General features: G+C 39.4%; 1 protein-coding gene across 22 annotated transcripts in view; it reads right to left on the reverse strand.

Annotated features, from left to right (window-relative positions):
• Positions 1–25444, reverse strand: part of LOC105937280 (adhesion G protein-coupled receptor L3) — a 333177-nt gene that overhangs the window by 73774 nt on the left and 233959 nt on the right. For 17 of the 22 annotated variants that reach the window (XM_036146482.1, XM_036146481.1, XM_036146486.1 and 14 more), the window contains 3 exons: positions 23718–23756; positions 11782–11965; positions 2583–2705 (listed from right to left, as the gene is read on the reverse strand). In XM_036146482.1, the coding sequence (XP_036002375.1) occupies positions 2583–2705; positions 11782–11965; positions 23718–23756 (346 nt within the window). The remainder of the gene's footprint in view (positions 1–2582; positions 2706–11781; positions 11966–23717; positions 23757–25444) is intronic. The other 5 variants (XM_036146487.1, XM_036146500.1, XM_036146499.1 and 2 more) reach the window with 1 other exon arrangement.

A 25444-nucleotide genomic window follows, 5' to 3' on the forward strand; every position in this document is an offset into this window, starting at 1 on the left:
TTCCTCAAGATTTCTGTCAGTCTTGCTCGCCTTCAGTAGGGAAGACATGAAGGAGTGGTTTGAAGTTACAACACAAAGTGTCATGGTCAAAAAACAGTTGCTGCTGCCTAAAGATTTTCCTTTATTTTATTTTTTATTGTAAATTCGAAAAATTAAGAGCCTAAGTAAGGTGCAAAGGTGAAAATAAAGCTCTTGTAGATCTGCTCCCTGTCAGTTTAGAAACTTTAGTTGGACTAAACTTTAGTTTAGTCCAACTTTTTATAAACAGTAAGTTCTGATTTGCACTTCCTGGTCTCAGTCCTCTGCAATGTGCGTGCAGATTTGTTAACAGTATTTATTTATTTTTTTTAATCAAGGCATTTCAGGTTGAGCAAAGTTTAAACTGGTTTGCACTTATAGAGCTTTTAAGCCAACACCTAGAATAAGTATGGTTAAGAACACAAAGACATGAAAAATAACATTTAGGAGAGAAATCAGAATTTGTTCAACTTCTCTTTTCTAGAAAGAACAAAATACATCTCAATTACTACCTTAGTTTGCACAAGGCAAATCTGAAATTTTCAAGACCAATTAAGTTTTGCCAGAACTTGATTCTAAAAACTACAGAAACATCTCAAAAACTGCTATACGCAAAAAATACATTTATTTCACTGATAAAAAAAAATGAAACTAAAATATCACATAGATTCATTACCCACATGACACTGTATAGCAAAAGACTGTTTCTGCCGATTTAAACAACTGACTTACAGCTATTCAAAACCTAAAATATTACAATAGAAAATTGTAATATTACACAAGAGCAATACAAATATGTCTATGTACCATTGAAAAGGATGAAGTATAAAGTAAATGTGGAGTCAGGGAGTTTGTCCTGTAACTGGCGGGTCGCCGGTTCAATCCCCTGCTCCGACTGTCTCAGTCGTTGCCTGCTGGCGGTGGCGCCGATGCATGGCATCCTCACTTCTGTCAGTCTTGCTCAGGGCAGCTGTGGCTACTAACAAAGCTCACCACCGATCCAGGTGTGAATGTGTGAATGGCTGACTGTAATGTAAAGTGCTTTGGGGTTGTCTGACTTGATAAAGCGCTATTTCCCATACATTTATAGTGTACAGCACATGCACTCAGTACTTGGTCAGGACTCTGAATGATCTCAGGGATCCGCCTTTGGCTCTGCTCAGAAAGCACAAAGTACCATCCTGCAGCTCATCTGCATTGTAGGCATCTTCCTCTTGAATAAACTCCATAGATAGTTTACAGGGTTTAGGTCAGGCCAGTTCACTAGCCAGTCACAGCAATATCACGCTCATTAAACCAGGTATCGGTACTTTGGCAACGTGGGCAGAAGCCAAGTCCTACTGGAAAATGAAATTAGCATCTGCTTATAGCTTGTCAGAGGGAAGCATGAAGGGATGACTTTGGATTGATAAAACACTTCGGACCAACAGCAGCGGATGACACAATCCTCTCAATGCAGCCTTCTAGTGCATGAATTTCTAGCACACATTCTCCTCCCACTCAGCTTTCCATTGATATGCTTGGGTGCAGCACTCTGAACAGCAAGCTTATTTAGCAATGACCTGTTTTTGGCCTACCCTCCTCGTGGAGCATGTCAAAGACAGACTTTCCCGTGGTAATGTAGGCAGTAACATGAAATTCTACTAAATATCCTTCATTGCTGGTCTTATGTGAAAAGAAAATATAAATGTAGCTGCAGCAATCAAATTTTATACCAGTTTCAGGTCACGCTGGCATTTTAGAGATTGGAAAAACACCTAAAAATGAACCAATAAATGATTCCTCATTTAAATCCATTTACACTTTAAAAACATTTCAATAACTTTAACATAGCGGCAAACTTTTCTCAAAATGATTCCTTCAAAATTGTGTCCAAACCTTCTCTATCTAATTGGCAAAGATGTTCGTTTTTTTTTTTTTTTCAATTTTTCTTGTTAATAATTCCTTCCTCTCACTGCCTCCCCTCCTAGCTTTTTCTTTTTTTAGCTTTTGAGCACACATATCAAAGAAAGTTCCCTCCTGCCGGGATTGAGATTACTCCCTCCGATGAAAATGAGACAATTTGGGTGCTGTAGCCCTGGATGAGGGATGCATGCTACCCTGCTGTCCCGATCTACCTGTGCACGGCTGGACATGGACATTGGCCTCCAGCTGAGAGACAGCCAGCTCAGCTACGCAGTCTGTCCTGATTTGAATGAGCTGACGGCAACATCTGCACTAGAAGATGGCCTAAGCGTTGTCTTTACCTCAACCTTGTTTACAATTGAAAGTACATGTTGAAATATATGTAACCCAGAAAGCTGCAGAAAAAACATATATAGCATATCTTCTGTTATTACATTATAAAGAGAGACAAAAGCTTTTGGTAATTGAAAGATGTTTGAAATTAATCTCAAACAACAAGTGGAGAGAGAGAGAAAAAAATCTATGTAAACATTAAATATGTATTTCTGCTATAGCTTTTCAAGCCTTTTGTGCATTCAGTTCTGTGAACTGTCTTCTCGCTGAAGTCGCACAAATGCAACAGAAAGTTCAGGACACCAGTGGGAGAGTTGCCGTCTTACCGTTTCTTCCGTGCTGCTTTAGTGTGTTCGCTGACAGGTGGATAGAGTTGCCTTGCCCGCCGCTTTGTGGAAACTTCAGATCGGGCAAATTCCCATCTGTGCTCATCCTTGCAACCTCCAGCTCTGCACAATAAACAGAATAAACCCGACAAAACTGTGAGGAATCAATAAAAAAAAAAAAAAAGCCCAGAGGGTCCTCTGAGAACGCCAAGGTCATGTCCTTTCTAATTTCTTCTGTGGATGTCACTGTGAAATATGGGATTCTGAAGGCGAGCATGCTGTCAAATAAATTCATTATGGGCACGAATGTTAAATTGGGCTTTTAATCAAACATTTAGACAATCATTTACTTATGTTTGGAATCATTATATAGCTTTAGTTAACTTTCTAAAACCTAATTTGGGTAAACCTCTTTTTCCTCTCTTGGCCGGTGCCACCATAATCACATGCATTATATTGCTAGCAACAACCACAGGAGCATACATGTGCTATTTATTGTCAGAATTAGTAGACATTAATTTCTATTTCAACAATCTGGCACATACCTGGCTTTTAAACACGCATTTTTAACAGGGCTGAGGTTATGGCTATTCCAGAAGCCTAATGTTGGCCTCCCATTCACTTCAGAATGATAGTAACACTATCATGCTTAGCTGTCAGAGATATAAGAGTATTACACAAAGTAGAATGAGTAAAAAAAAGATAACCTTCAAATTCCTGAACTTCAAATCAACAACTGGATTATTAGAACCCAGAGACAACCAGGTGTTTGAGCCAGAAAATTATCCAAAGCACACATCAAAAGTGGTTTTAAAGCAGATGAGCATCTTCCTAAGGGGAATTTCTACAGATATTGCTGTGCATGTGGGTATATATATATATATATATTCAATATTTTGTTAAAGCAATATTAGGTGCATAGTTGCCACTTTTTCTGGCTTTATATATATATATATATATATATATATATATAATTATATATATATATATATATAGATATATATATATATATATATATATATATATATATATATATATATTATATATATATATATATATATATATATATATATATATATATATATGAGCTTGTGCATTCCATTATGAATCAGATAAAATCTGAAAAAAGCCAGAAAAAGTGGCAACTATGCACCTAATATTGCTTTAACAAAATATTGAAGTTGCATGTTGCACAATTCCACCCTAAAAAACAGGGGTGGTGGAGTATTTATGCTGATCACATCTGGGGATTAAAAACTACACACAACAGCAGCAATTGGCAATGTTCAGACACATATTCAATTGTGTCAGATTTGAAAAACTGCATCTCCCAGGATCATACAACACTTCACTTTTCTGAGGGTTGCTTCTTTAAAGACCTATCTGGCTTTCAACTCCGACTATAGGGGCTGTTAGTGTCTTTCTTTAGGAAAGGAGACTTTTAAATGCAAAAGTGACACTATTGATACATTAAAAACAGAAATCCCTTATATCATGAAATATTTTTTTGTCATTATGAACACAGGCAGCGAGAGATATGGGCAGAAGATTAAGAGCAGCCTCTACAGCAACTTAACAGCTGTTGTATCCGAAGCAAGTTCCTAGTTTATGGTTCAAAGATTTCCTGTGTCAGAGGAAAGAAAAATGAGCTGCTGATAGAAGGCTGGTTGAAAAAAAGGCGCATGTGGAACTTTGTTCCATTAAAGTCAGTATACACTGCTCCAAAAAAATTATTAAAGGAAGAGTTTGAAAACACAACAGATCTCAATTGGGAAAAAAAAAAAGTCACACACAACATCTTTACTGATATTGAGTGGGTAATGTGTTAGGAACAAAAGGATGCTACACCGTTTGATGAAAATGATGTATCAACCCAGCGAGGCCTTAGTCTGAAGTCACAGAAAAAGTGAAATATTTTGATATTTCACATGGACAGTAGGCAGCAACTGTCCATGTATCTCCTCGCAGATTCTGTGTAGGACATAGTTGAGCTGCAGGACAGTCTAGGGTGTAACCTGGTGGCGTAGAATGAACCTAACCTAAACACGATGTTCCAGAGATCACTGCAAAAACGGAACTTAAACTAAGTAAAATGTTCTTAAAATTAGTGTATTTGTCCTTGATTTGAGCAGGTAAATAAGATTATTTGCCAATGGAATAAGATTTTTGCACTTAAAATAGGAACAACTCATCTCCATCACCTTATTTCAAGTACAGGATGTCTAATTATCTTATTTTGGGGGTCAAAATACTCATTCCATTGGCAAATAATCTTTTGGGTAAACAATGGGTCTAGGGATACGGGCCGGGGGTCCCATTAGTTAAGCTGTACAGGTCTGTGCGTCCCTCCATGGATATGCCTCACCAGACCAACACTGACCCACAACCAAACCAATCATGCTGAGCTATGTTGCATCTGTCACATGAGTTGAGAGGGAACTCGCTCTCATCTGTGAAAAGAATAGGGTACCGCTGGCAAACTAGCCAATTCCAGTGTTCTTTATCAAATACCAGTCAAGCTCTATGGCGCTGTGTAGTAAGTTTAGAGCCTACTAGAAGACGTTGGGTCCTCAGGCCATCCTCATGAAGTCTGTTTCTAATGGTTTGGTTAGAGATATCTACATCATTTGCCTGCTAGAGGTCACTTTGTAGGCCTCTGACAGTACTAGTCCTGTTCCTCATTGCACAAAGTTGCAGATACCGGTCCTGCTGATCGATTAAGCACCTCCAAAGGTCCTGTCCAGCTCTGCTAGAATAATAGGCCTTTCTCCTGGAGTCTCCTGCGTTCTCTTGAGACTGTGCTGGGAGAAAGCAAACCCTGTGGCAATATCTTTAGGGTCCAGGTATCATCTCCTGCTACCAGTGGGAACTCTGACCCTGGTGATTGCAGTGTAAGTATTTCAAGAGTGTCCTATAGGACACAACAGAATTAGCTTCACACAGCCTCCTTAATTTTTTTAAAACACCATAAATTTTTACCTTACTTTATCCTACAGGGTCTAAAATTTGGTACAGTAGTAGAACTTCCCAAGATGTCATGAAACCTCTCTTGCGCCCATGCTCTACAATAAGTAAACAACAATAAACAACAAAAATGAACCCTTTTTAACACATCAAACAAAAGTTAAACAGAACCTGCTTTCTAACTAAGGGGGGGGGGGGGACACCCAAGCCACATTTTGGCTGAAATGACTTCAAGGAGATGCCTTTTGTAGCCATCTATCAGTCGTCAACATCGTTCTGAGGAAAGTTTGCTCTACTCCTCACTCGGGTGTGGGAAGATGTACAGCCTAGCGCAAGTCATCCCAAAGGACCACTACAAGATCAAGATATGGACTTAGACTTGTTCAAGAAATGGATTCGCTGTTATGTTTTAGGTCATTGTCACGTGGCTGGCTGTCTCACCTTATACTCGTAACTGCAGTCCACAGGTTTAGTCCAAACTCTTGAATCGGCTGTGCGTCACCATCCTGTTAAGGTTGGACTTACACATACTGATTGTGGACCTTTGTCTACCCTAGTTTTCCCTTCCACTAAACTTTCTCTTACTACGCAGTCCTCCAGTTTCTTTAGCAGTGACATGTTATGTCTTGCTCTCCTTGTGGAGGCTGTCATTGACTGCGGGACAACTGTCGAGTCAGCAGTCATATGTTGGCAGTAGAACCTTTCTATATAATGTCAAAATTTTCTTATTGAATTTTCTGTTTTTCCGATTAAGTAAATGTAAGGCACTCTATCCAAAGTGCTTAAGATGCACCTGTCTAACGGTTGCTTTGACAACAAAATACATTTTCACGAAATATGTATTTACAATATTAACCCTTTTGTCCAAAAGTGTGACCCTGTTTTACCTCTCAATGTGGCCACAGAAATAACAGGAGCAGGGCTGAAGGATGAATGTGCATTTCTAATAATCAAATTGGCATTTGAATAAGCAGAGATCAGCCACAGTGTTACCAGCAAGACGCTTTAATATTCCTGCTGATGTGAGCAGCAGGAACATTCAAACCAGTTCAGGAGATTCAGCCATTGTTACAGCAGCAGTAAAGCTGCCTGATTAGTCTGAAGTGGCGACTCTCATCTTGAAACACAGCCCGAACAAGAGTAAGAGAAAGAAACTTAATTAAATCCGATAACGAATTCAGTTGGTGATCTGATGTCGCCGTGACACAGTGACTTTGATAAAGGTTAGAGCCAACAGAGGGCTGCGGAGAGGGCACATGTAATCCTCCCTTTGTATCTGTTTTCATACCATGGCTTTCCATTGTTTCGATTAAAAAAAAAATCTTTTGTATTAGTATTCTCTTGTGCTTTTCTAAAGGCCAGAGGGTTTTTTGATACATTCCTATTCAACTTAGCTAAGACAATACCCCAGATAGTCACCATTCCCTGGATTCCAAGCCTGCCTTTGGAATAAAGGAAGCATTTTTCTTCTCCCTCTCCGCGCTCTCTTTTTTTCCCTGCATGGCTGTGTAAAAGAGCTTACGACAGGCTTTGGGGAATTTCTTTGATGCCATAGGAGCTGCCGGACCCAAGGGCTATACCTTCAAAGCAGGGTTCGAATAACACAGTTAATCGGCAGAAATCTGTTCATGAGTTTATAAAGGAGTGAGCGAAGCGACTCCGCCGCAGACAAAGCCCTCGATGGGCAAGCAAACTGGAAAACCCAAACCATAGACGCAACGGCTGGAGAAATACAGTAAAAAGTATTCCCCTCTGGAGAGTTTTCATATTGTCATATTAATAACCACACATTTTAATGTATATATAGGGATTTGATTATTTAGAGCAACTAACAGCAGTGCAAAATTCAGAATCGGAAAGAAAATAACCCAAGGTTTTCCATTAGTTTTCCAATAAAAAGCTAAAATGGCGTGCATTCATATTCTGCTCAGCCTTTGCAGCAATTACAGTGGCAAATCTTTTGGGCTACGTCTTTACTACCTTTGTACTTATTATTATTACTGGATTTGTTTTATAGGGACAGACACAACATAGACAAACTGGATAAGACAGTGGCCCAATGCCTGTATCATGGTGCTTATAGCATAAGCTAGTTTGTAACACTTGTCCCCAGATGGGGTTTTGAAGACAGTATATCTAAAAATTATTAAGAAGTGAAATAGTACATACAAAGACAGAAAAATAGCTCAAGCTCAGTCAGACTTGGTGAAGTTTAAGATGCTCAGGAGGATTCAGGTCTTTACTTGTCTTGCACACATTACTATACCCTCTTTAGTTTTTGTGCAGGCTCTTTAAATGCAAAGGAGGCGCTTCACACAGCCCAGCACCCCCATCCAGGTCGCAGAGTGTTTCCCCTCCACCCTTTTCTGCCATTTTTATAGTATGCAGGGGGATGGTGAAATACGGTTTATTGTGTGGATTAGAACACCCAACAACCGAACATTTTCACTTATCCAATCGCAACTTCGGCATCCTTCAGCTTGGACTACGCAATCGCAGCGAAAAATAAAAATGCCAGAAATTGGTTAGCCGGATGGCCATGGCCTTGTTTAGCACCTCTGCAGCAAATACTGTGACGTAATTGCTCTAAAAACAAAGAAAGATATCAACGCAGCACCTGAAGAAAATAAATTTAACTTTTCTGCACTTGTACAGACTCCAAGTACACAATAAAATGTATTTAAGGGTCAAAAAAGTGGACTTTACATTATATGTCGACGATGACGCAAGCAAATAAGAGATACGGTACATCTGCACACGCTAAAGCCCTTCCCCATCACAAGGCTTTCAAAGGGAAGGATCAATCATTAGTTAGTGCAGTGGTAAACAGGGCTGGAAAAAAATGAGGCTTTGTCGTCATTCTCATTTAACACCCCTCTGTGACATGAAGGATTTCGGGAGCCGAGAGGCTGAAAAAATAAAATAAAACAAGCCAAGCAAACAGAGAGATAAGGCCTAGTAAACATGTCACCAGCACATAATTAACCAGAATACCACAACACGTTATAAAATCTCAGCCGGGGCTGCACAGCCATCGCACCCCCCATCCCCCAACCACTCCTTCTAAACGAGCTCAGAATCTCCTTAATACCCAGATGAATTGTGTGCCAGATACAATAAAACCCCTTTTTATTAATTCTCCTAACGCCTGCTTCCTTTTAAGTAAGTAGACCTATATTTTTAGGTTGCCATGGAAGCAGGAATATGTTAAAAAAAAAAAAGCAGAAAAAAAAATCAGCACGTAAGGAGTAGGGGGTTATTCATCATAACGCTATTTCTTTAATTCCCTTGCCCCACTAGCTTCAGACTGACCAAAAATGTTCGGCTTCCAGCTTTAAAATAGCACATACGATTCAAAATTTCAACAAACTGTGCTCCTAGGTTTGGATTACACCGCCAGGGAGAACCGTAAAGACACCAGTTCCGTTATCTGGCCTCGCCTGGTATTTATACACTGAATAATGAGCACTGATCCCTGATCTTCACGAGCGGCGCTTGATTCTGCCGAATAACTGACATAAATTCAAACGCAATCCGACATGATAAATGTCAGTTTACAGCTGACCGCCGTCGGCCGAGAGCGGTCCCGCAGAACTTAACCCGCGGCTGCAGAGGAGCATCACTCCAGTGACCTTCACACTTGATCCAGTGGCTCAGAGAGCGCCGTCGTCAATAAGAGCGCGCCCCCGGATCGATAGCTGCGCCGAGAAAACCCGTGGCCCGTGTATGACGGGGGGGGAGGGGGGGGAGACCGGCAAGGGCAGGGACACCTCAGACGCACGGAGGAAAGCAGGGAAACCAAGCTAGAGAGATGAATTCAAACCGTTTGCTGCTAAAAATCAGTCTTGTTTTTATTCGATTGGCATACTGGCAAGAATACGTTCTCTTTACGAGCGAAAAATGTGTCTGTCCAGGTCGAGAGGATAAGTTGCTCCAGAGCGGTTATATCGGATATATTCAGTCCTCCTGCACTCCCTGGACATTATGATTACTATATGAGATGACTTTTTGACATTAGTCTGTTTTTTTTTTACCGTTACTAGGGAATTTAATAGTGCATGAAAAACGAACGTCTGTCAATATGTGCAACCATATCAAGGTTGGCCATTAAAAGCTCATATGATGCTTATGTATAGGTTTCTATTTTCCCTTTAGGGGTTTTACTTAATTCACTAAGATTAACATTGATATTTATACCATTTGGATTCATAAAGGGCTTTGTTCACATGTGCAACATTATTTTAATATTGGACAAGTATAGATCCGCAAGAGCAGCTGTGAATATTGCCATCTAGACATGATTTGTTTTTATTCTGTTAAACTAATAGGATCCTATTTGAGGCCGGTAATAATTAAATTCAACTCCAAGAGGTATGTTGATCTTCCTTGTGTCACGTGGAGATGCAGAGATCTTGTTAAAATTATTACATCCAACTTGAGTTTTCACTCTACTCCATCTATCCATCCATCCATCTCTGTGTTTCTGTATCTATCTGAGTCCCTAAAGTATATAGCCACAGTACAACTGGGTTCTTACACAGTTACAGAGCTCTCTTCTAGAGGTAAAGTTAAAAGGCAGGATGGACTGTCGGTGAATTTCGATGGATGGATGAATAAGCAGACGGAGAGTTGGCCAGCTGAATCTTTTAGAAAGCAGGAAAGGAAATAAAGTCTTGAAATATGATTATTTTACCATAATCTGTTTTATTTTTACAATCTAGAAACTGCTGAAATCAAATCTAAGACTTTTCCAGTGTAAGAAACATTTAAAAACAATCTAGTTTGTCACTTTATTTACATAATATAATCCACGTGGGCATTGTGAAGTCAGGTGACATACCAGCTTCATGAAGTAGTTTTGTATTTTTATTTGCACAGTGGAGTGTTTTAATCATTGCTTAAACAAAGGAAGACTGGGCTTCCTGTTTTAAAAATGCTATCACTTCTTTTCTCAGATGGAGTTAGTTTCTTGTTTTCCACAAGCTCCAGTAAGTACATCCAGTCAAAGACTGCAGGTGAATCCATCATACAACTTTAAACCTCTGCAATAAAACTGTGCGACAGAGTTTTCAGGGTATAAGCAGCCATGTCAGAGGCATGTTTCAAACATTGTCATATATTTAGAAAAAGGTCAAAAGAATCCCGCTGTGAATATAAACATCTCCTGCAGCAGCAATAGGAATAGAGTCAGATGTGGCGTTAGTTATTTTTGACTTTTGAGATAAGACCAAACTGAAAGCTGCAGGGATATTCTGGCAGAATGACAACAATTGCTGAATTACAAGATCACACAGACTGGCTCCAAGGGGAGCTGACTGTCAGACACACTAAGTGTTTATGCCAAGTGGCCATTTTTATAAGAATAAAGCAGTCTTCTGTTTCTAAATTTGCCTCCAAGAGGCTGAGGATTACAATTTCCCCAAGCAAAGTAAGCCTGCGTTTGTCAATGCAAATTTACTGTAAAAAGTGCTATTTTTGTGCCTAGCAAAGACACAAATATCTATTGTGCTCGTTCATATTTTGTTCCTCAACCAGAAGTGTCACTAATTCTTCTAATAGGGTTTTGTGTGACAACACAATGCTTAAAATGTGAGGTGAAAAAAATATAAGTTTATCATATTCTGTTTACAAACAAAACATTTAAAACTGTGATATGCATAAGTGTTCATCCAACAGATTTAATATTTTACAAAACGACATGTTACTCCCTCTACTATCTTTTTACATTTACAGATTACAGCTCATAATTATCAATTTCAAAATAGCTCAACCACAGTCAGATCGGCATGGAGAGCGCCTGTGACCAATCGTTTTCAAGCCTTGCCAGGGACAGCCTCAAATATCTTGTGGCCTCCAACTGGCACTAGTAAAGGACTTTTCCGAAGTTATCTCAGGCCATCTTCTGATCAACTCAGACCAGCGTCCCGGGTCACAGCTGAAAAAAAGCCATTTTGATCCCGCCTCCATGTTACACAGGTGGTGGGATCAAACGCTCAGAGTGTTCGTTTTCTGCCCTGCAGAGTTTTGCTTGTAAGACAAAAAGATCAAAGTTAAAACACTTTGCATCATTTTTGTTACTCTTCCCCATAACCAGCTACTCTGTGTTCCTCTGTCAAATCCAATCCCAATAAACGGAAAGCATTTTTTCATTGTACGGTGGTGGAATATGAATATGTTCAAGATGCGGAACAACTTTTGCGAGACCTTGTAAATAAACGGGTTAGAAAATACTTACGGATGTTGTCGGTGTTCTCCTGCACGATGTCAGTCTTCAGCAGGTTGTCAGCCAGGACGAAAGCCCCCTGCTCCACCGTGTCCAGCAGCATGGTGGCAGCCCTCAGCTGCTCGCCTGTGCTCAGTTCCCTCCAAGCCGCCTGGGCCTGTGGCTGCAGCAAATTGTTGACCGTCTCCACCATGGCCTGGGGAATCCAAATGATTGATTCAGTGAGGGGGTAAAAAAAAAGAAAACCTGAGGAGACCTAGGACTGCTGCTGCTTGACATGGTGATTTGGTAAATGGTAGGAGTTAATGGTGAACAAAGCGAGTTCAGCGGTGGACAACGAATCTCACAGTCCAATGGGGAAGGATGGTTGATTGTTCTTTTATTTGAAAAGAAAATGTCCGGTTCATTTACAAAGTATGTGTGTCGGGGATGAATGGTCATTCAGGTGGCAGCAACACCTGAATCCGTAATGGCACTGAATTCATTAGCTTGTTTTTTTTTTTTTGTGGCCACTTCCTTTTATCAGCGAGAGGAATTAATCATGTAAATGAATCAGAGCCAATGCTTACAAGACCAGAGGCCAGTTTTTGCATGACTTGAGGGTAAAGTCTTTAATTGGTGAGATAAACGATCTTCCACCATGCAGGCAACCCTTGTACACAGATACACTGAAATAAATAAAGTGAAACAACAGCAAGACAATCCGGTGGGTGCAAAAAGCATTTGCGGGTAGCAACTATCTGCAATTCATTTAGTACAGGTCTTCCATGCATAATAATAATAGCATTGAAGGACTATCAACACCTTCTTTAATCGGCCCACAACAACGGCGTAGCAAGTGAGAAAAGAGGGAGTGGGAAAAGAGTGAACATCCCCAAGACAAGATGAAAAATTAAGAGCCATTAAAGATTTAAAAATGCCAATGGCAAGATTTATGACTGGAATACTAATTGGTCAAGCACAGCAATTCATTCCTGGTAGCAGCACTCCAAAGACCAAGCTGGGCTTGGAGCCCCGCGGAAATAAAGACATTTCTAAGCTTTTAAAGTACAGCTGGTGGCCAAACCGATTATTATTACCAGAAACTGTATGTGTTGCTACTGGTAGCAACATGTTCTCTCAAGAATATACTATTGTGTCGGCTACATGTAGGATCACACAATCAAGTAGTGTAAAGCAGGGCTCTAGGGTGCGACCAATTATGTCACAGGAAAAAAAGCCATTTGGGGTTGGCCCCCTTCCATATCCCCTGCAGCCACTCACTTGACCAAAATGAAAGATTCTTCGGAAAGGTTTAAACACTGCTAACATGACAACTGCATCCAGGGAGGAAACACTGGCCAACCTCCTTAGCCAACAAGGAAAATGCAAAGCATTGTCCAGAGGTACTTTCCCTATGATGCAAGTAAATTAAATGCCGAATGATACCACATGCTAGCTGTGCTAGCGCTACTAGCTAATACTAGAGAGATTTAGAAAGGCACTTAACCTCTTGTATCTGCAACGGCAAAGTAGTAAACCTCCCAGAAAACATAAGCTGACACTATCAGTGTAAATATTAGTTTCACAGACATAAAACACCCAGCGATGGGTCTGTTGGGCTGCCAACGAAATCGCACGCAGAAACATGCTGAATGCTTGGTCGGCTAGTAGGAAGTGAAACATTCCATCAGAAATACATTTTCTATGTATCATCAGCAAATAAGCACAAAAATGGAGGCACACACTGGCTTATTAAAAAAAACTATTATAATAAAATTAAAATAATTACATAACTGTAATCAATAGGAAATCGAAGGTGCATACCACCATAAAGACCCTTATATCAATTGACATTTTCTACTGTTTTTGCAAACAAAAAAATGACACTTCTAAATTACTTTTATTTTTAAAAAAGAACTGGATTGTCCCCTACTTACAGGTTGTGCTCTAATTAAGAAAGTAATCCATTATTTATTTTTTTGCTGTGGTATCAGAAAGGTCATCAAAATTTTAGTAGCATTTAAGATAAATTAATAAATACCTTTCAGTTGTAGGATTAGCATTTAGACATTGGCATAAATACACTGTCTTCCATTTACCAGAAGTTACAACTTGTTATTTTCAATGACCAAGATAACCACTAATACCAGTATACAAAGATGATGAATGTATTTTTGAGAATTTGACATTAGTATTAGGGCTCTAGCATTCTAGGATTCTAAGGTTAAGGGTACGATACTGTCTTTCAGATGAAATTGTGAAAACTAGAGATCCTTCCTAATTGATGTAGTCCATGGTCATGGTAACTATTAGCAATCCAATATGATTATGTACCTTTTATGCTGTGTATGAACTGGTAAACACAGAATCAACAGTAGTGTATGACTGATTTAATGAGATGAATTAAATCCTTCCTTTGACTCCATTCAGTCTCAACTTTCAGAACTTGGGTTGGTACTGAATGCAGGTAAAACTACATAATTTGCTAATAGAAAGAAGGTTCCCTCACCTCTGCCTAAAACTGTCACAAAACAAGGACAGTACATTGATTTTGGATCATCCTATAAATACCTTGCCATACATATTGATGATACTTTGACCTTTAAAGGTCATACTGAAAGTCTGCTGAAAAACCTTAAGCTCCAGCTGGTATTCTTTTATCGACATAGGTCATGTTTCTTGTATTGGGCGCAGAAACAGTCTGCCACCTTCATGAGCGTTTTAGACTACAGAGATATTGTCTATATGAACGTCTCTGACAGCACTTTACGTATACTAGAGGCCATCTGTTATGGTACGCTCAAATTGATCACACTGTGTAAGACCACTACTTACCACTGGACTTGTACTTGGTGGTAAGCTGGCCCTCACTACATATGTGCAGACCCCCTGGTATTTGTTCATTTATAAATCTATTCTCCATATGGGGCCACCGTACTTGTCTCATTACTTTAGCACAGAAAAAAAAAACAATTGATTTCTGCGCTCTCAGGACTATTTTAATTGTTAAATAAGTGCAAATAATTCCACACTGCAGTTGCTGTATGTACAGCGCCATGTTTTGGGCTTGGTGAAGTGGGTGATTGTAGGGGAGAAAGAAGGCGGGTAGTTTTTTTAATTCATGGCTCACCAGCTGCAATTTCAACATTCAAAACATGCTAGGCACACGCTCAAGCTCCAACAACCGCACACACAAAAACGCGCGCACGCAATTTAAGAGTCTGATGCAAGGCTGAGCACACACCTCTCCACACCTGCTAGTCCACGAGACGATACACAAAGTAGCAGACGATGCACGGCAAAGACCTACTCCACATGCACGGGGAGTCTACCATCTTTGATGTAATTATTCATTATCAGCACCCAATCTCCAATCACACCTTTTGACATTCAGCTAGAAGCAGAGGTTGATTCGCTCTCAATTAAGGAGCTATTTTTCTTCAGGCACTGACATTTTTCCCCCCCTTTCCTTTGTTCACGACTTTAAGATTCTCTTTCCCTAGTTCTTATAATACTAGAAATAATGGTTCTTCACGGGGGGAAGGGTTGATGGACTCGTAGGAACACCTTGCCTTTTTCCACATACAGAGATGCATAAAAAAGGAAATGGTGGAGGGGAGACAAACCACCTCAAAGGATGTAGGAGAAGGTCATAAACTAGATGAGGAAAGAACATATGGTGAACTAACTAATGACAGTTTATATAACAATGAGGAATCATTTTCATGATGGTCCTTCAGATTTTTATGAGATTAGGTGAAATTCCAATTCATTTATTTATACATAACCTATTCACAACTCATTCCATCTTAAGGCAATTTACAGGAAAAAAAGAAAAAAAGAGCCAACTTACATTCATAACTATATAATAAAGTTGATACAACCATTAAGGCAGATTTAAAACGAATTTGATAAAATTAATTTCAGTTTGATCTTACTTATAATAATACCATGATAATTTCAGATCTTAATGCCAGCTGGTAAAACAAATGGACACTAACTCAAGAGTAATTTTGGGACGGCAAATTACTGTGACACAAAATATTAATTTGCATTTTTATTATCCATAAAGAAGGCCCGTTCTGCCTTATTCAACGCAAACTAAATCATAAATAAAGCAATCCTAAGTCATTTGCCACTAAGCTTTCCTGATGGGAAAGGTACTTCAGCATTTATGTTCTTCATGGGGGAATTTACCAACATAAAATGTCTCCTAATCTGTACACAACTAGCATAACTAATGTGTATTTCATGGTGCCGAGTCTGAACGTGTAAATGACAGAGAAAACCACTAAATTTAGAAATCATTCTTAATTAAAATATTTTTTTAACCCGCTGAGTGATTTATTTACTAGAGAACAATGCAGTGCTGGAACAGCTTTTGTTAAATGTTTGTAGAACCAACCAAAAGCTTGCTCACTTACAGGCTTTAGAGCAACAACGGAGAGGAAGCGTTTTGTCCTGCAACTTCTGCCATCACCAACGCAAAACCCCACAAATGTAAACCTAGAAGGGATGAGAACGCTTTGATCTCTGGAGGCAAAGAGAGAACCGTATTTCTGGTGAGCATTATTTTATATCCAAATCAGTTTGTTTAGCAACAATTCACAACCAATGCACAGTTCCTCTCAAATTCCAGTAAAATCAGCCCAATCCATTCCAGTTGAAACGTACAGTCTCATTCAGGGCCAACTACATACAGTACAGGTCAATCCTAAAAGAATACAGTTAAATTGAGTGGATTATATGACGGGAAATGGAAAGAAGTTGTCTATGTAAGCAAGCCCAGCTGCATGCACTGAGTTATTGACTTTGCAGCTTTCCTTAATCCAGAGCAGGAATGAGGTGGCAGTGGAAGGCTAATTGCATTTCTAAGATAATTAGTCCAGTTACTTTTGATTGGACCTACTGTAACATGTCAACTTAGGACAGTGAGACTGAGCCCAAAACTGTCCTGTAGATTTGTAGAGTTTCAATTTCAGATGCTGCATGTGGGCTGTCACCATTTTCCTTGAAACAGTAGGTGTCTGCCTAATCTGCCTAAAAGGCTGGAAATGCAGCGTTGTGTAGCTAACGCGCAACTTATTAGGGGACGCTTGAACATCAAACGTCGTCTCATTTGCTGCCATATAGTTGTATCCACATGCAGTCATGATTAAATGAAATTAGACCCTTTTTAACCCAAGAGAGGGCCACATTTTCTTCACCACAGAACGGTACACTGAAGATAATTAAAAGGATTACAATTCAGCTGGTGTTTCTAAACCTGGTTCTAAAAACTATACAATCATTTGGTGGACTTGTCCACAAAGTTTTTCCATTAGGGCTTAGTTTCATTTATTAAATAGTAATGACATGGCTTTTTTCTTAAATAATTTCAGAACCCCGGACACACCACGTCATTTTATAGCACGGGTAATGTCTGACTTCACACAGGTTTGTTGTTATGCTATAAGAGCCGGAAACAAAGTCAAAAAGATGGAAAAGATGCATAATTACCATCAAAATTACATATTTGAGTCCAGTCTGAAGTCTCTAGTATTTTAAAATCTCACGTCAGATTCATGGCATCTATTCTGCCTAGTACATAAACTGGCTGCAGCATATTCATAACAACATATTTACTGCAATCAGCGAAGAACCACAGTTTAAAAAAAGCATGATTGGCGACGGCATTTCTCCGCCGTTAGCGCATTGCCTCTCCGTGTGTCAAAATGTAGCAGCTCTCTGCTGCTGCAAACCCCAAACAATTTTCTTGCTACAAATTTTGGTTGGTAGAGCAATAGCGCTTAGGAAATAAATAATTAACAGCATTACGCGAGTCCCCCCGTTATATAAGGGATGTTTTTTGGTCGTTAAAGCGAAGTCACCGCAGGAATGTTCCACTTGGTGCGGGGATGATGACCGGCCCTGAAACGCTGCAGTGCATGGTCCATTTATACCAGCGCAGGAGAGGAAGGAAGGGAGAGGTGGACATTAGAGCCTGGCAGGAGGCCAAGCCGAGCTGTGGTGTGTGCGCCTCTATCTGTGCGCTGATTGATGAAATGAACTCGGGGTCTAGGAAATTGATTCTGGCTGAGGCTGATCTCCCTCTCTGCACACCCTCTGTGCTGTATGCACACAGTTTCTGTCCCCCTCATGTCTCCCCACTCCTTCCTTCCTGGTAAGCGGTGGGTTTCTGTCACTTGTTTTCTTGTCACTGACATTGAAACCGTAAACTTAAAAAAATGTGGGAAGAAAACTCCAGTTTATCTTGATCTTTCTGCCCTTGCCTGTAGTATCTGGGCAGATAGAAGCGGTTGCATCACTTCTTTCTTTCTTTCTGCTACTGGCCAGTTTGACTGCCTGCTTTGGGAACCACTGCAACCTGCTGCTTCAATATTTCATGAATCCACCTCTCTCTAATATGTGGGTGGTTATTTCTGAACAGGTGAGTTTCTGTGGGATCGGCTTTGTACTTTCAAATTTCTTTTTCTGATGGTTTCATGTTATGAACCGGCATATGCCTCCCTTGTATTCACCCGGGCTGAGAACAAACCAGATCTTTTTTGGAAACTTTTTTCTATAATGCTCCACTGTTACTTTAGTTTTGCTGGTTATTTTTTGGTATTTTTCGACAGTGTCAGTGTTACCTATGCCACAAAATAAATAAACGAACCAACTCACATAACTTCTACTCTAGGGAAGATTATATATTTTCTCCAGGGTAGATTTTTATTTCTTTGCAATCTTTTTTCAAATGAAAGCATTTCAAAACAACAACTATTTTTTTTTTCTAAAACCTTCTCTGCTATTTAAGCTCCCTTTAATGTGATCATAATGAAAGCAAGTTGTTCAATAAAGAGTAGGATGCACTTTTCCCTGTTCGCTGCTGTGAGTTGTCAGTGAGCTGTGCATGACAGCTAAAGGAGGAAACCCCCCTCCCACCCCCCAAAAGTCCCCCGTTTTGATATAGTTGGTACCAATTTGAGAGACACCCATAACTATGTCAATAGTTGCACTGTTAGGGGGGAAAAAAATAGAATAAAACGTACGTGGACTAGTCCATTTTATAGCAGCCAGTCAATTATTCAGTCTCCTATTTTATAGAGACCAACACTGCAACACTGCTCGATTATTAAGCATGAAAACTAAATCAAACTTAACAGGGAAGTCACATCAAAACAGTGTTGTATCCTGTCATGAAGCACTAGAACATGAAAGTTTACGTTCTTCATCCCAGTATACGCACACTATATGTAAATAGGGTCTCATTATGCACGACAGCCATACTTCATAACTCTGTCAGGACTTGACGTTAAACAAAATGCACTATATTAATGTATGTGTACACGCATGCAACATTACCATACATGATAGGAACGGGTATGAGAGCAGGTAAAGCAAATTAATAGTTTAACAGACCTTTGCTTATGTTAAGGTTAAATACAATCCTGTTTATGCAACATATACAAATACCAACAAAGTTTTGTGTCTATGGTCATATGAGCATTTTCCTCATATTCAGGCTCTTGCCCAGCAGTCCCAGTTCTGGGGGAGAAATCTAACCTTTTCTAGGTTTATATTACTGTAAATTCACCTTTGTTAAAAATAGCAAATTCGGTATCCACAGATTATCTAAAATTAAACCAAGATTATGTAAATGGAGTTTGTAATTGCTGAATAAAGCTTGATTAGATTTAAGCATGTTAAAACCTGCCAATCAGTCATTTTATGTAAATTACTGTATGATTACGAGGAATTATCTTTAAATAGGAAAAGTTACATGGTACAAAGGTAGACCACAATGTTCAAATGTTTTATATGTAAATGTGTTTTATATATATATATATATATATATATATATATATATATATATATATATATATATATATATATATATATATATATATATATATCTATATATATATATATATATATATATATATATATATATATATATATATATATATATATATATATATCAACTGTATGAGTTAATGATCAATGCACCCATTCTGTCAATGCAGCATGGGGAAACAAGAAAAAAGAGAAATCAATAAATCAATGCATTTTCAGTTGTTCCCACCCAAAATAAGTTTTCTATTGCTTGTTTCTCCCTCTTTTGCAAGAGTGATTTTTCTTGTGTGAAAACACCCATTCAAAATCTATCCCCACTTTCTCCCCACAATACTGATATTGTACAGTTCTTAAGGAATTTGTAATCTTAAATAATCATCCATTATAAGTAAAATATGTAGTCTGGTCAAACTTAAACTGGAATTAGCGACACTGATAAATTCTTGAAAACATAATTTAGAGACGTTTAAAAATTTATTATGGTACTGAAACAAAAAAAGAAGCCATTTTGATGCTTTTTGCCCAAATCCTTTAAAATAAGATGTGATTTGTGAAATTCAGGAAATACTACAAAATAAAGAGAGGGGGAGGGGATGGGAGGGGATTCTTAGTTTGATCAAAGATTATTAGAGAGAGGAAAGGAGGCACAGAAAGCAGGAAAACACAAGTGTAAACACTTACTAAACTAGTTTTTTGACAAACTTCCCATGAAATATTTTTCACTATACCGCATCAATGTTATGCCTCCAAACCAGAAAAAAAACAAAACAATTTCTGCAGGTTTTGCAAATAAGATCTAGAGTTGAATGTTTCGGTGGAAATGCCTAGAAGTTGTTGATTTGCCCTGCATGTCTTTTCTGTTCAATTAAATGCTTTTCTAAATTAAGAAACCTGTGATTCCTTTTTTCTCTCTCAACTGGAAGTGAAAAAAAATCATTTTTGTGGTCTTTAAGCCCAGGCAAACACAAAAATAGTTACCATCGAGACAGAATAGTTTTCCCACATAAAGCAAAATTCGATTCCAGGTGCTGTGCAAAACACAGAGAAAAAACATCTAGCACTGAGCAACTCAAAGGGTTTTGCTTTGACTTGCAAGACAAGAGTTTCAATGTAAGAAATCTTTGTGTTTCACTGCTGATCTTTACTTTTGCTGTTAGAAATTTTAAAACTACACAACATTTAGGAAACCCAACCACTTATTTTCTTTTGCTTCATGACATTTTCAGTTTATATCATACAGATCTTAACCTCGACTTTCTCCATATTTATCTTCTATTTGACATCACTTTAAGCCATGTCCAACTAGTTAAGGACAGTGTTTGTTTTTCTGAAGCTTTAGGAGCGGAGGACAGATAACACACATCGCACATGTGATGATCACCTGCAGAAACCGTTTAATTTTGCCCTTTGTTTCTGCCACTGCAACAGCCAGATCTGATTGGTTGAGTGGTCCGATTCAAATGTATGCACTCAAGGATGGCAAGTTTATATGTTCCTTGAACCGTGCACGATTCTCCACTGAACTGCTTGAATTTCAAGGAAAAATCAAGGGTGTGCTCTGAAAACTATTACCAGTTTTCACACTTCACCGACCTGCCGAGCACTCTCCATTGTGCGCAGCACCAATCAATACGAGTACTCTTCCTAACTCTGAATTGCAATCCAAATGAGAAGGTCTCTGTTTATAAGGATGAGTTTATCTTTATCTCGCAAGAAAAGGGGAGTTTTATCGCCTTGTGAAATTCCAGAACGAGGAACCTCCCTCGGCTGTGCCTCCTCTAAGGTCATCCCGCGCTCCGGCCCTCCCCTCGGTCATCTTTTTGAGCAAAAGGAGTTGTTTTTATGAGGGTCACAGCGTAGCGTCCTCCCTGTGTCTTAAATGCTCACACTTAATTGGCTCCCACTGAGGCACAGGATGTTACATTTTATATCGTTACATGAAATGTACTGGACAGTGCACAGTCCATATTCCCTCTGAACAAAGCGAACGAGCCGCCGTGCTTGATTTAAGGACAGCGAGAATGGATGTAATCACAATAATTAGACGGCCATAATGTCGCCGCCTTTAAATAAGCTCCCATTAAAGTAGCTGAAAGGAGAGGGGGAAGCAGGGCGCCATTTTTTATCGTGTTTGTTCAAAATCAAAGGCCACAACAGAGGAATATATCTGTGGGGGGGGGAAACACAAACCATAAGAGAGTGGATCATTATGCACTTTGTTGCCATATCAAGGCCAAATCCCTTTCAGTGGAATCAAATTGGCTGTGATGTGTAGCAGATGTGACTGTTTAGAGGAATTCAGAGAAGCTAGAATCAGCGTTTCATCGGCACAAGCTAAACCGAGGTGGAAATCTGCATCTAACACCGTGCAGGTGTATAGAATTTTGAGATCTCAAGAGATCTAATCTTTTTTGTGCTCAATCAAGAAAACAAACCCTCTTGTATGTGATTTATTCATCAAACCGTGTGTTTTATTTTTGGACATGTCCCTCCCTAACCACAACAGCACCTGGAACTCCCGCAGTATCTCCATCAGCACGTGTGTCCTCTGAGCGGAGGCAGGTGCATCGCTCCTTTTCCTATTCCCCTGCTTTTCCCACTTACGGCGACCACAAGGGTCCTGTTGAAGAAAACATTGCCCAATTTCCCTAATCAAAAAAAAATAAAAAAAAGCCTCCTCCTCAACCGGCCAACATCACACGCAGTCAATGCCTGTGTTTACGTCGGGCGACATATTCCGCTCCTTTGGGTTGATTTGTATAATAAAAAACACTTCATTGTTGTTTGAATTTGCCAAGCCAGCTAAGCTACAGCTAAGCTGTGTGTGCAGCCATCTATATTACTGTTGATTAAAGTCTCTAAGTATTTACTCTGCAACAGCTCAAATGAGAAGAAAGTCATTTTGGAGAGATTTCTGCTTTTTGTTCAGCCTATGTAGATAAGCTAATGGCTAAGCTAAAGTGCTGCATGAATAGTAAGGGATTAGCATTTTCTATTTTCAAGTAAAGCCATGACAAACACAGGGAGACGATCTCCATGAGTTGTAGCTAATGTAAAACACAAAGTTTAGAATCAAATGATTTGTGTGCATGTAAAATAATATTTTTTCTTGGCTTATAATGCAATTAAGAGCAATGAAATAACCACAAAGGGCCAGTTAATGTTTACCAATAAGAATAAATTCATGCATTTCCCATTGTTTTAATCATAAATAACGGTCTGTCTATCAAAACCATGGTCTAATTATCTACAGTATGCACCAATTATCACAACTGACAACGGCCTATTATATGATTCAATTAACATCATTTAATCACATCGGCAGAAAATCAGAAAAAGTGTTGAAGACCACAAACATTGACCTTTAGTGTTGCTTTAACTTCCAAACACAATGCACACCCAAGTGCATGCAACCCCGCGGCGGCATACGAGGCATTGGACAATCGCTCGAGCATAGAAGACAAATCGTCGTTCGACATGCCTGCGGCACACTCATGTTAGGCGGCAGATACATGTCGCCCAACATAAGCGGTACGGAGGACGCGTATCGAACCAACATCTGGTTCTTATGCGAGGCGTAATTTGAGCCATCTGTGCGGAAGATGGGGGGATGTCAACTTCTCGAATCTGATGACAGCTTGAAAGTCACCCCCGGGATAACGAAATCACTCAGTAGCCTAAGGAAAACGCTAATAAAGGCGCGTTAACTCCCTCTCTTTGTAAAATGGGACAAGTATATATTATGCAGCGGGGAGAATCATAGCAGGTGACGGCTTCGGCTGGCTTAATAAATAGAAGCTAACCGTATTTAGGTCGTTTCCTGCAGATGAAGGGAAGGGTTACATGCTCGGGTTAGGAAACAGACCAACATGACATGCATTTGCAAGAATGGAGACATTACCCTAAATTAAGCAGAGCACAGAAGGGTGTAACGATGAAATGTGGCCTTTTGATTCAGGATTTAATAATGGTTGACACGGTCACTCTTTGCATCTCAGGGGTTTTTTTTTTGTTAATAGTTCACGTCTCTTCAAAAGGCCAGATTTCCAAATATGCGGTGACAACAACGACGACAACAACCACAATGGAGTGATGATAGATGAGTGAGGAAAATTAAATCCAGGTACCTGAACATAATATCGACATGAGCGCTCTCTCTTCTGCAGCTGTAAGGGAAAAGAAATGCAAAGAAGACTTAGCGAAAGATCAACAGCTCAAACAAATACTTGACAAAGCCGCACTTGAGTTTCAACCGTGAGACCTTGCTTTTACATGGCTTGCATAAAAAAAAAAAAACATTGTATATAGTCTCTTGAGGACCACTCTTTGTGTAATGAATCTATATAATATCCAGGTTTCATTTTTTAAATAGAATTAGTGAAATAAAGTCATTTTTGGATAAGATTCTTAAATGTTAGAGATGCAAATTAAAGGCCAACTTGAAAAAAACCCAAAAAATTTTAAACAGTTTCTTCAGAAAGGCAAGCTGCCATCTGTAGACAGACTCTTTAGACCATAGACAGAATTATGTGCGTCTGTGGTCAAAGCAAAGACTTAAAGCTCGAAGCCGAGTTGTGATTAACGGGGGAATCCTTGTTCTTAGACACAGATGTTTAAGTTTAAGTGATTTGGTTTCGGACCAGTCTCGCAGCGACAGTTTGCATCCGTAGCTAGGAGACAGATGTTAAGACTTACCTAAATAATTATTTTCGTCTCCCGGGATCTAATAATCATTTCCCTCGTGCTCCGGGAGTCTTTTAAACACCACTTGAGCATGTGTAGATTGGTTCTCGTGCGTCTGCTTTCTGATTGATGAACTGCTGCTGTGATCTTCGTGGCATGTTCTCACATCTCAGAGGACAATCTAGAGCTCAGTTAGGAGTGCTCGCTGATAAAATCCCCGCTTGCCCTAGTTTTATTAGACAGCCAACCTGCGCAAGGAGTCCTAATGTTTTCACACTCCCTCCGTTTTGCCGCCGCTGAGGTCATTTTGCTCCTGGGAGCACTCAGAGGTTCAGAGATGGCCGTACACCTTCGCCCTCCAGCGATGCCTCGCCGCAGTATTACCACAGAGGTCTATAAAGGCTTCTTTGGAGTTGATGGGTTGATGTTGCACTGACAGGTTTTGTGAACTACAGAGGTCGTAGGAACACGTTCCACTATAAGCGACTCTGGGGGTTCAATTCACTTTTAGAGACTTCTGAGAGAATAAACCCGTGATATGTGGTCTAATAAATAGAAGATTTTACACTCAATGAAGGTGCTTTAAAGCATGTATGCAATTTATGAAACCCTGTTCTCTACTTCTGAAAAAAAAAAGAAGGATTTTGAATTCTGTTTAGGTATTTGGACCCACTTGAAAGTAGAGAAGAATAAAAACCGCACTTGTCAAACCTGGACTGGAACAGCCTGCGGCATTCACGGCTCTTATAAAACATAATTTGTGATCTGCCAAATCTTTACACTATTTGCAAAAAAAAAAAAAAAAAAAAGAAAAAAAAAAGGGATTTTTCTATTCCTGAACTCAACACTTTGCCTTGTCTCCAAAAAGCTGGATGTATAATTACAACTCTTACAGAAGACCACTCCATATCTTTCCAAACTATTCAACCTGGCACATGACACCCTTACTAAAGATGTTCTATATTTTTTTTCTTTTGCCATAATGGCTAACTAAAAGTAGATCAATTAGGAAAAAAAAAAAAAAAACATTTTAAATAAATTTGAATTCATGACACTACAAAGTGCGAAGCAATGCTGCAAAGCAACTGCGGTTTAATTACTCGCCATCTTGGAGAGACAGTGTAAACAGTGTTAATTAGCTCAGAAATGAGACAGAGTGCAAGTGGGGGAA

The sequence above is a fragment of the Fundulus heteroclitus genome, chromosome 14 (genome assembly GCF_011125445.2).
Source record: "Fundulus heteroclitus isolate FHET01 chromosome 14, MU-UCD_Fhet_4.1, whole genome shotgun sequence".
NCBI classification, from domain to species: Eukaryota; Metazoa; Chordata; class Actinopteri; order Cyprinodontiformes; family Fundulidae; genus Fundulus; species Fundulus heteroclitus.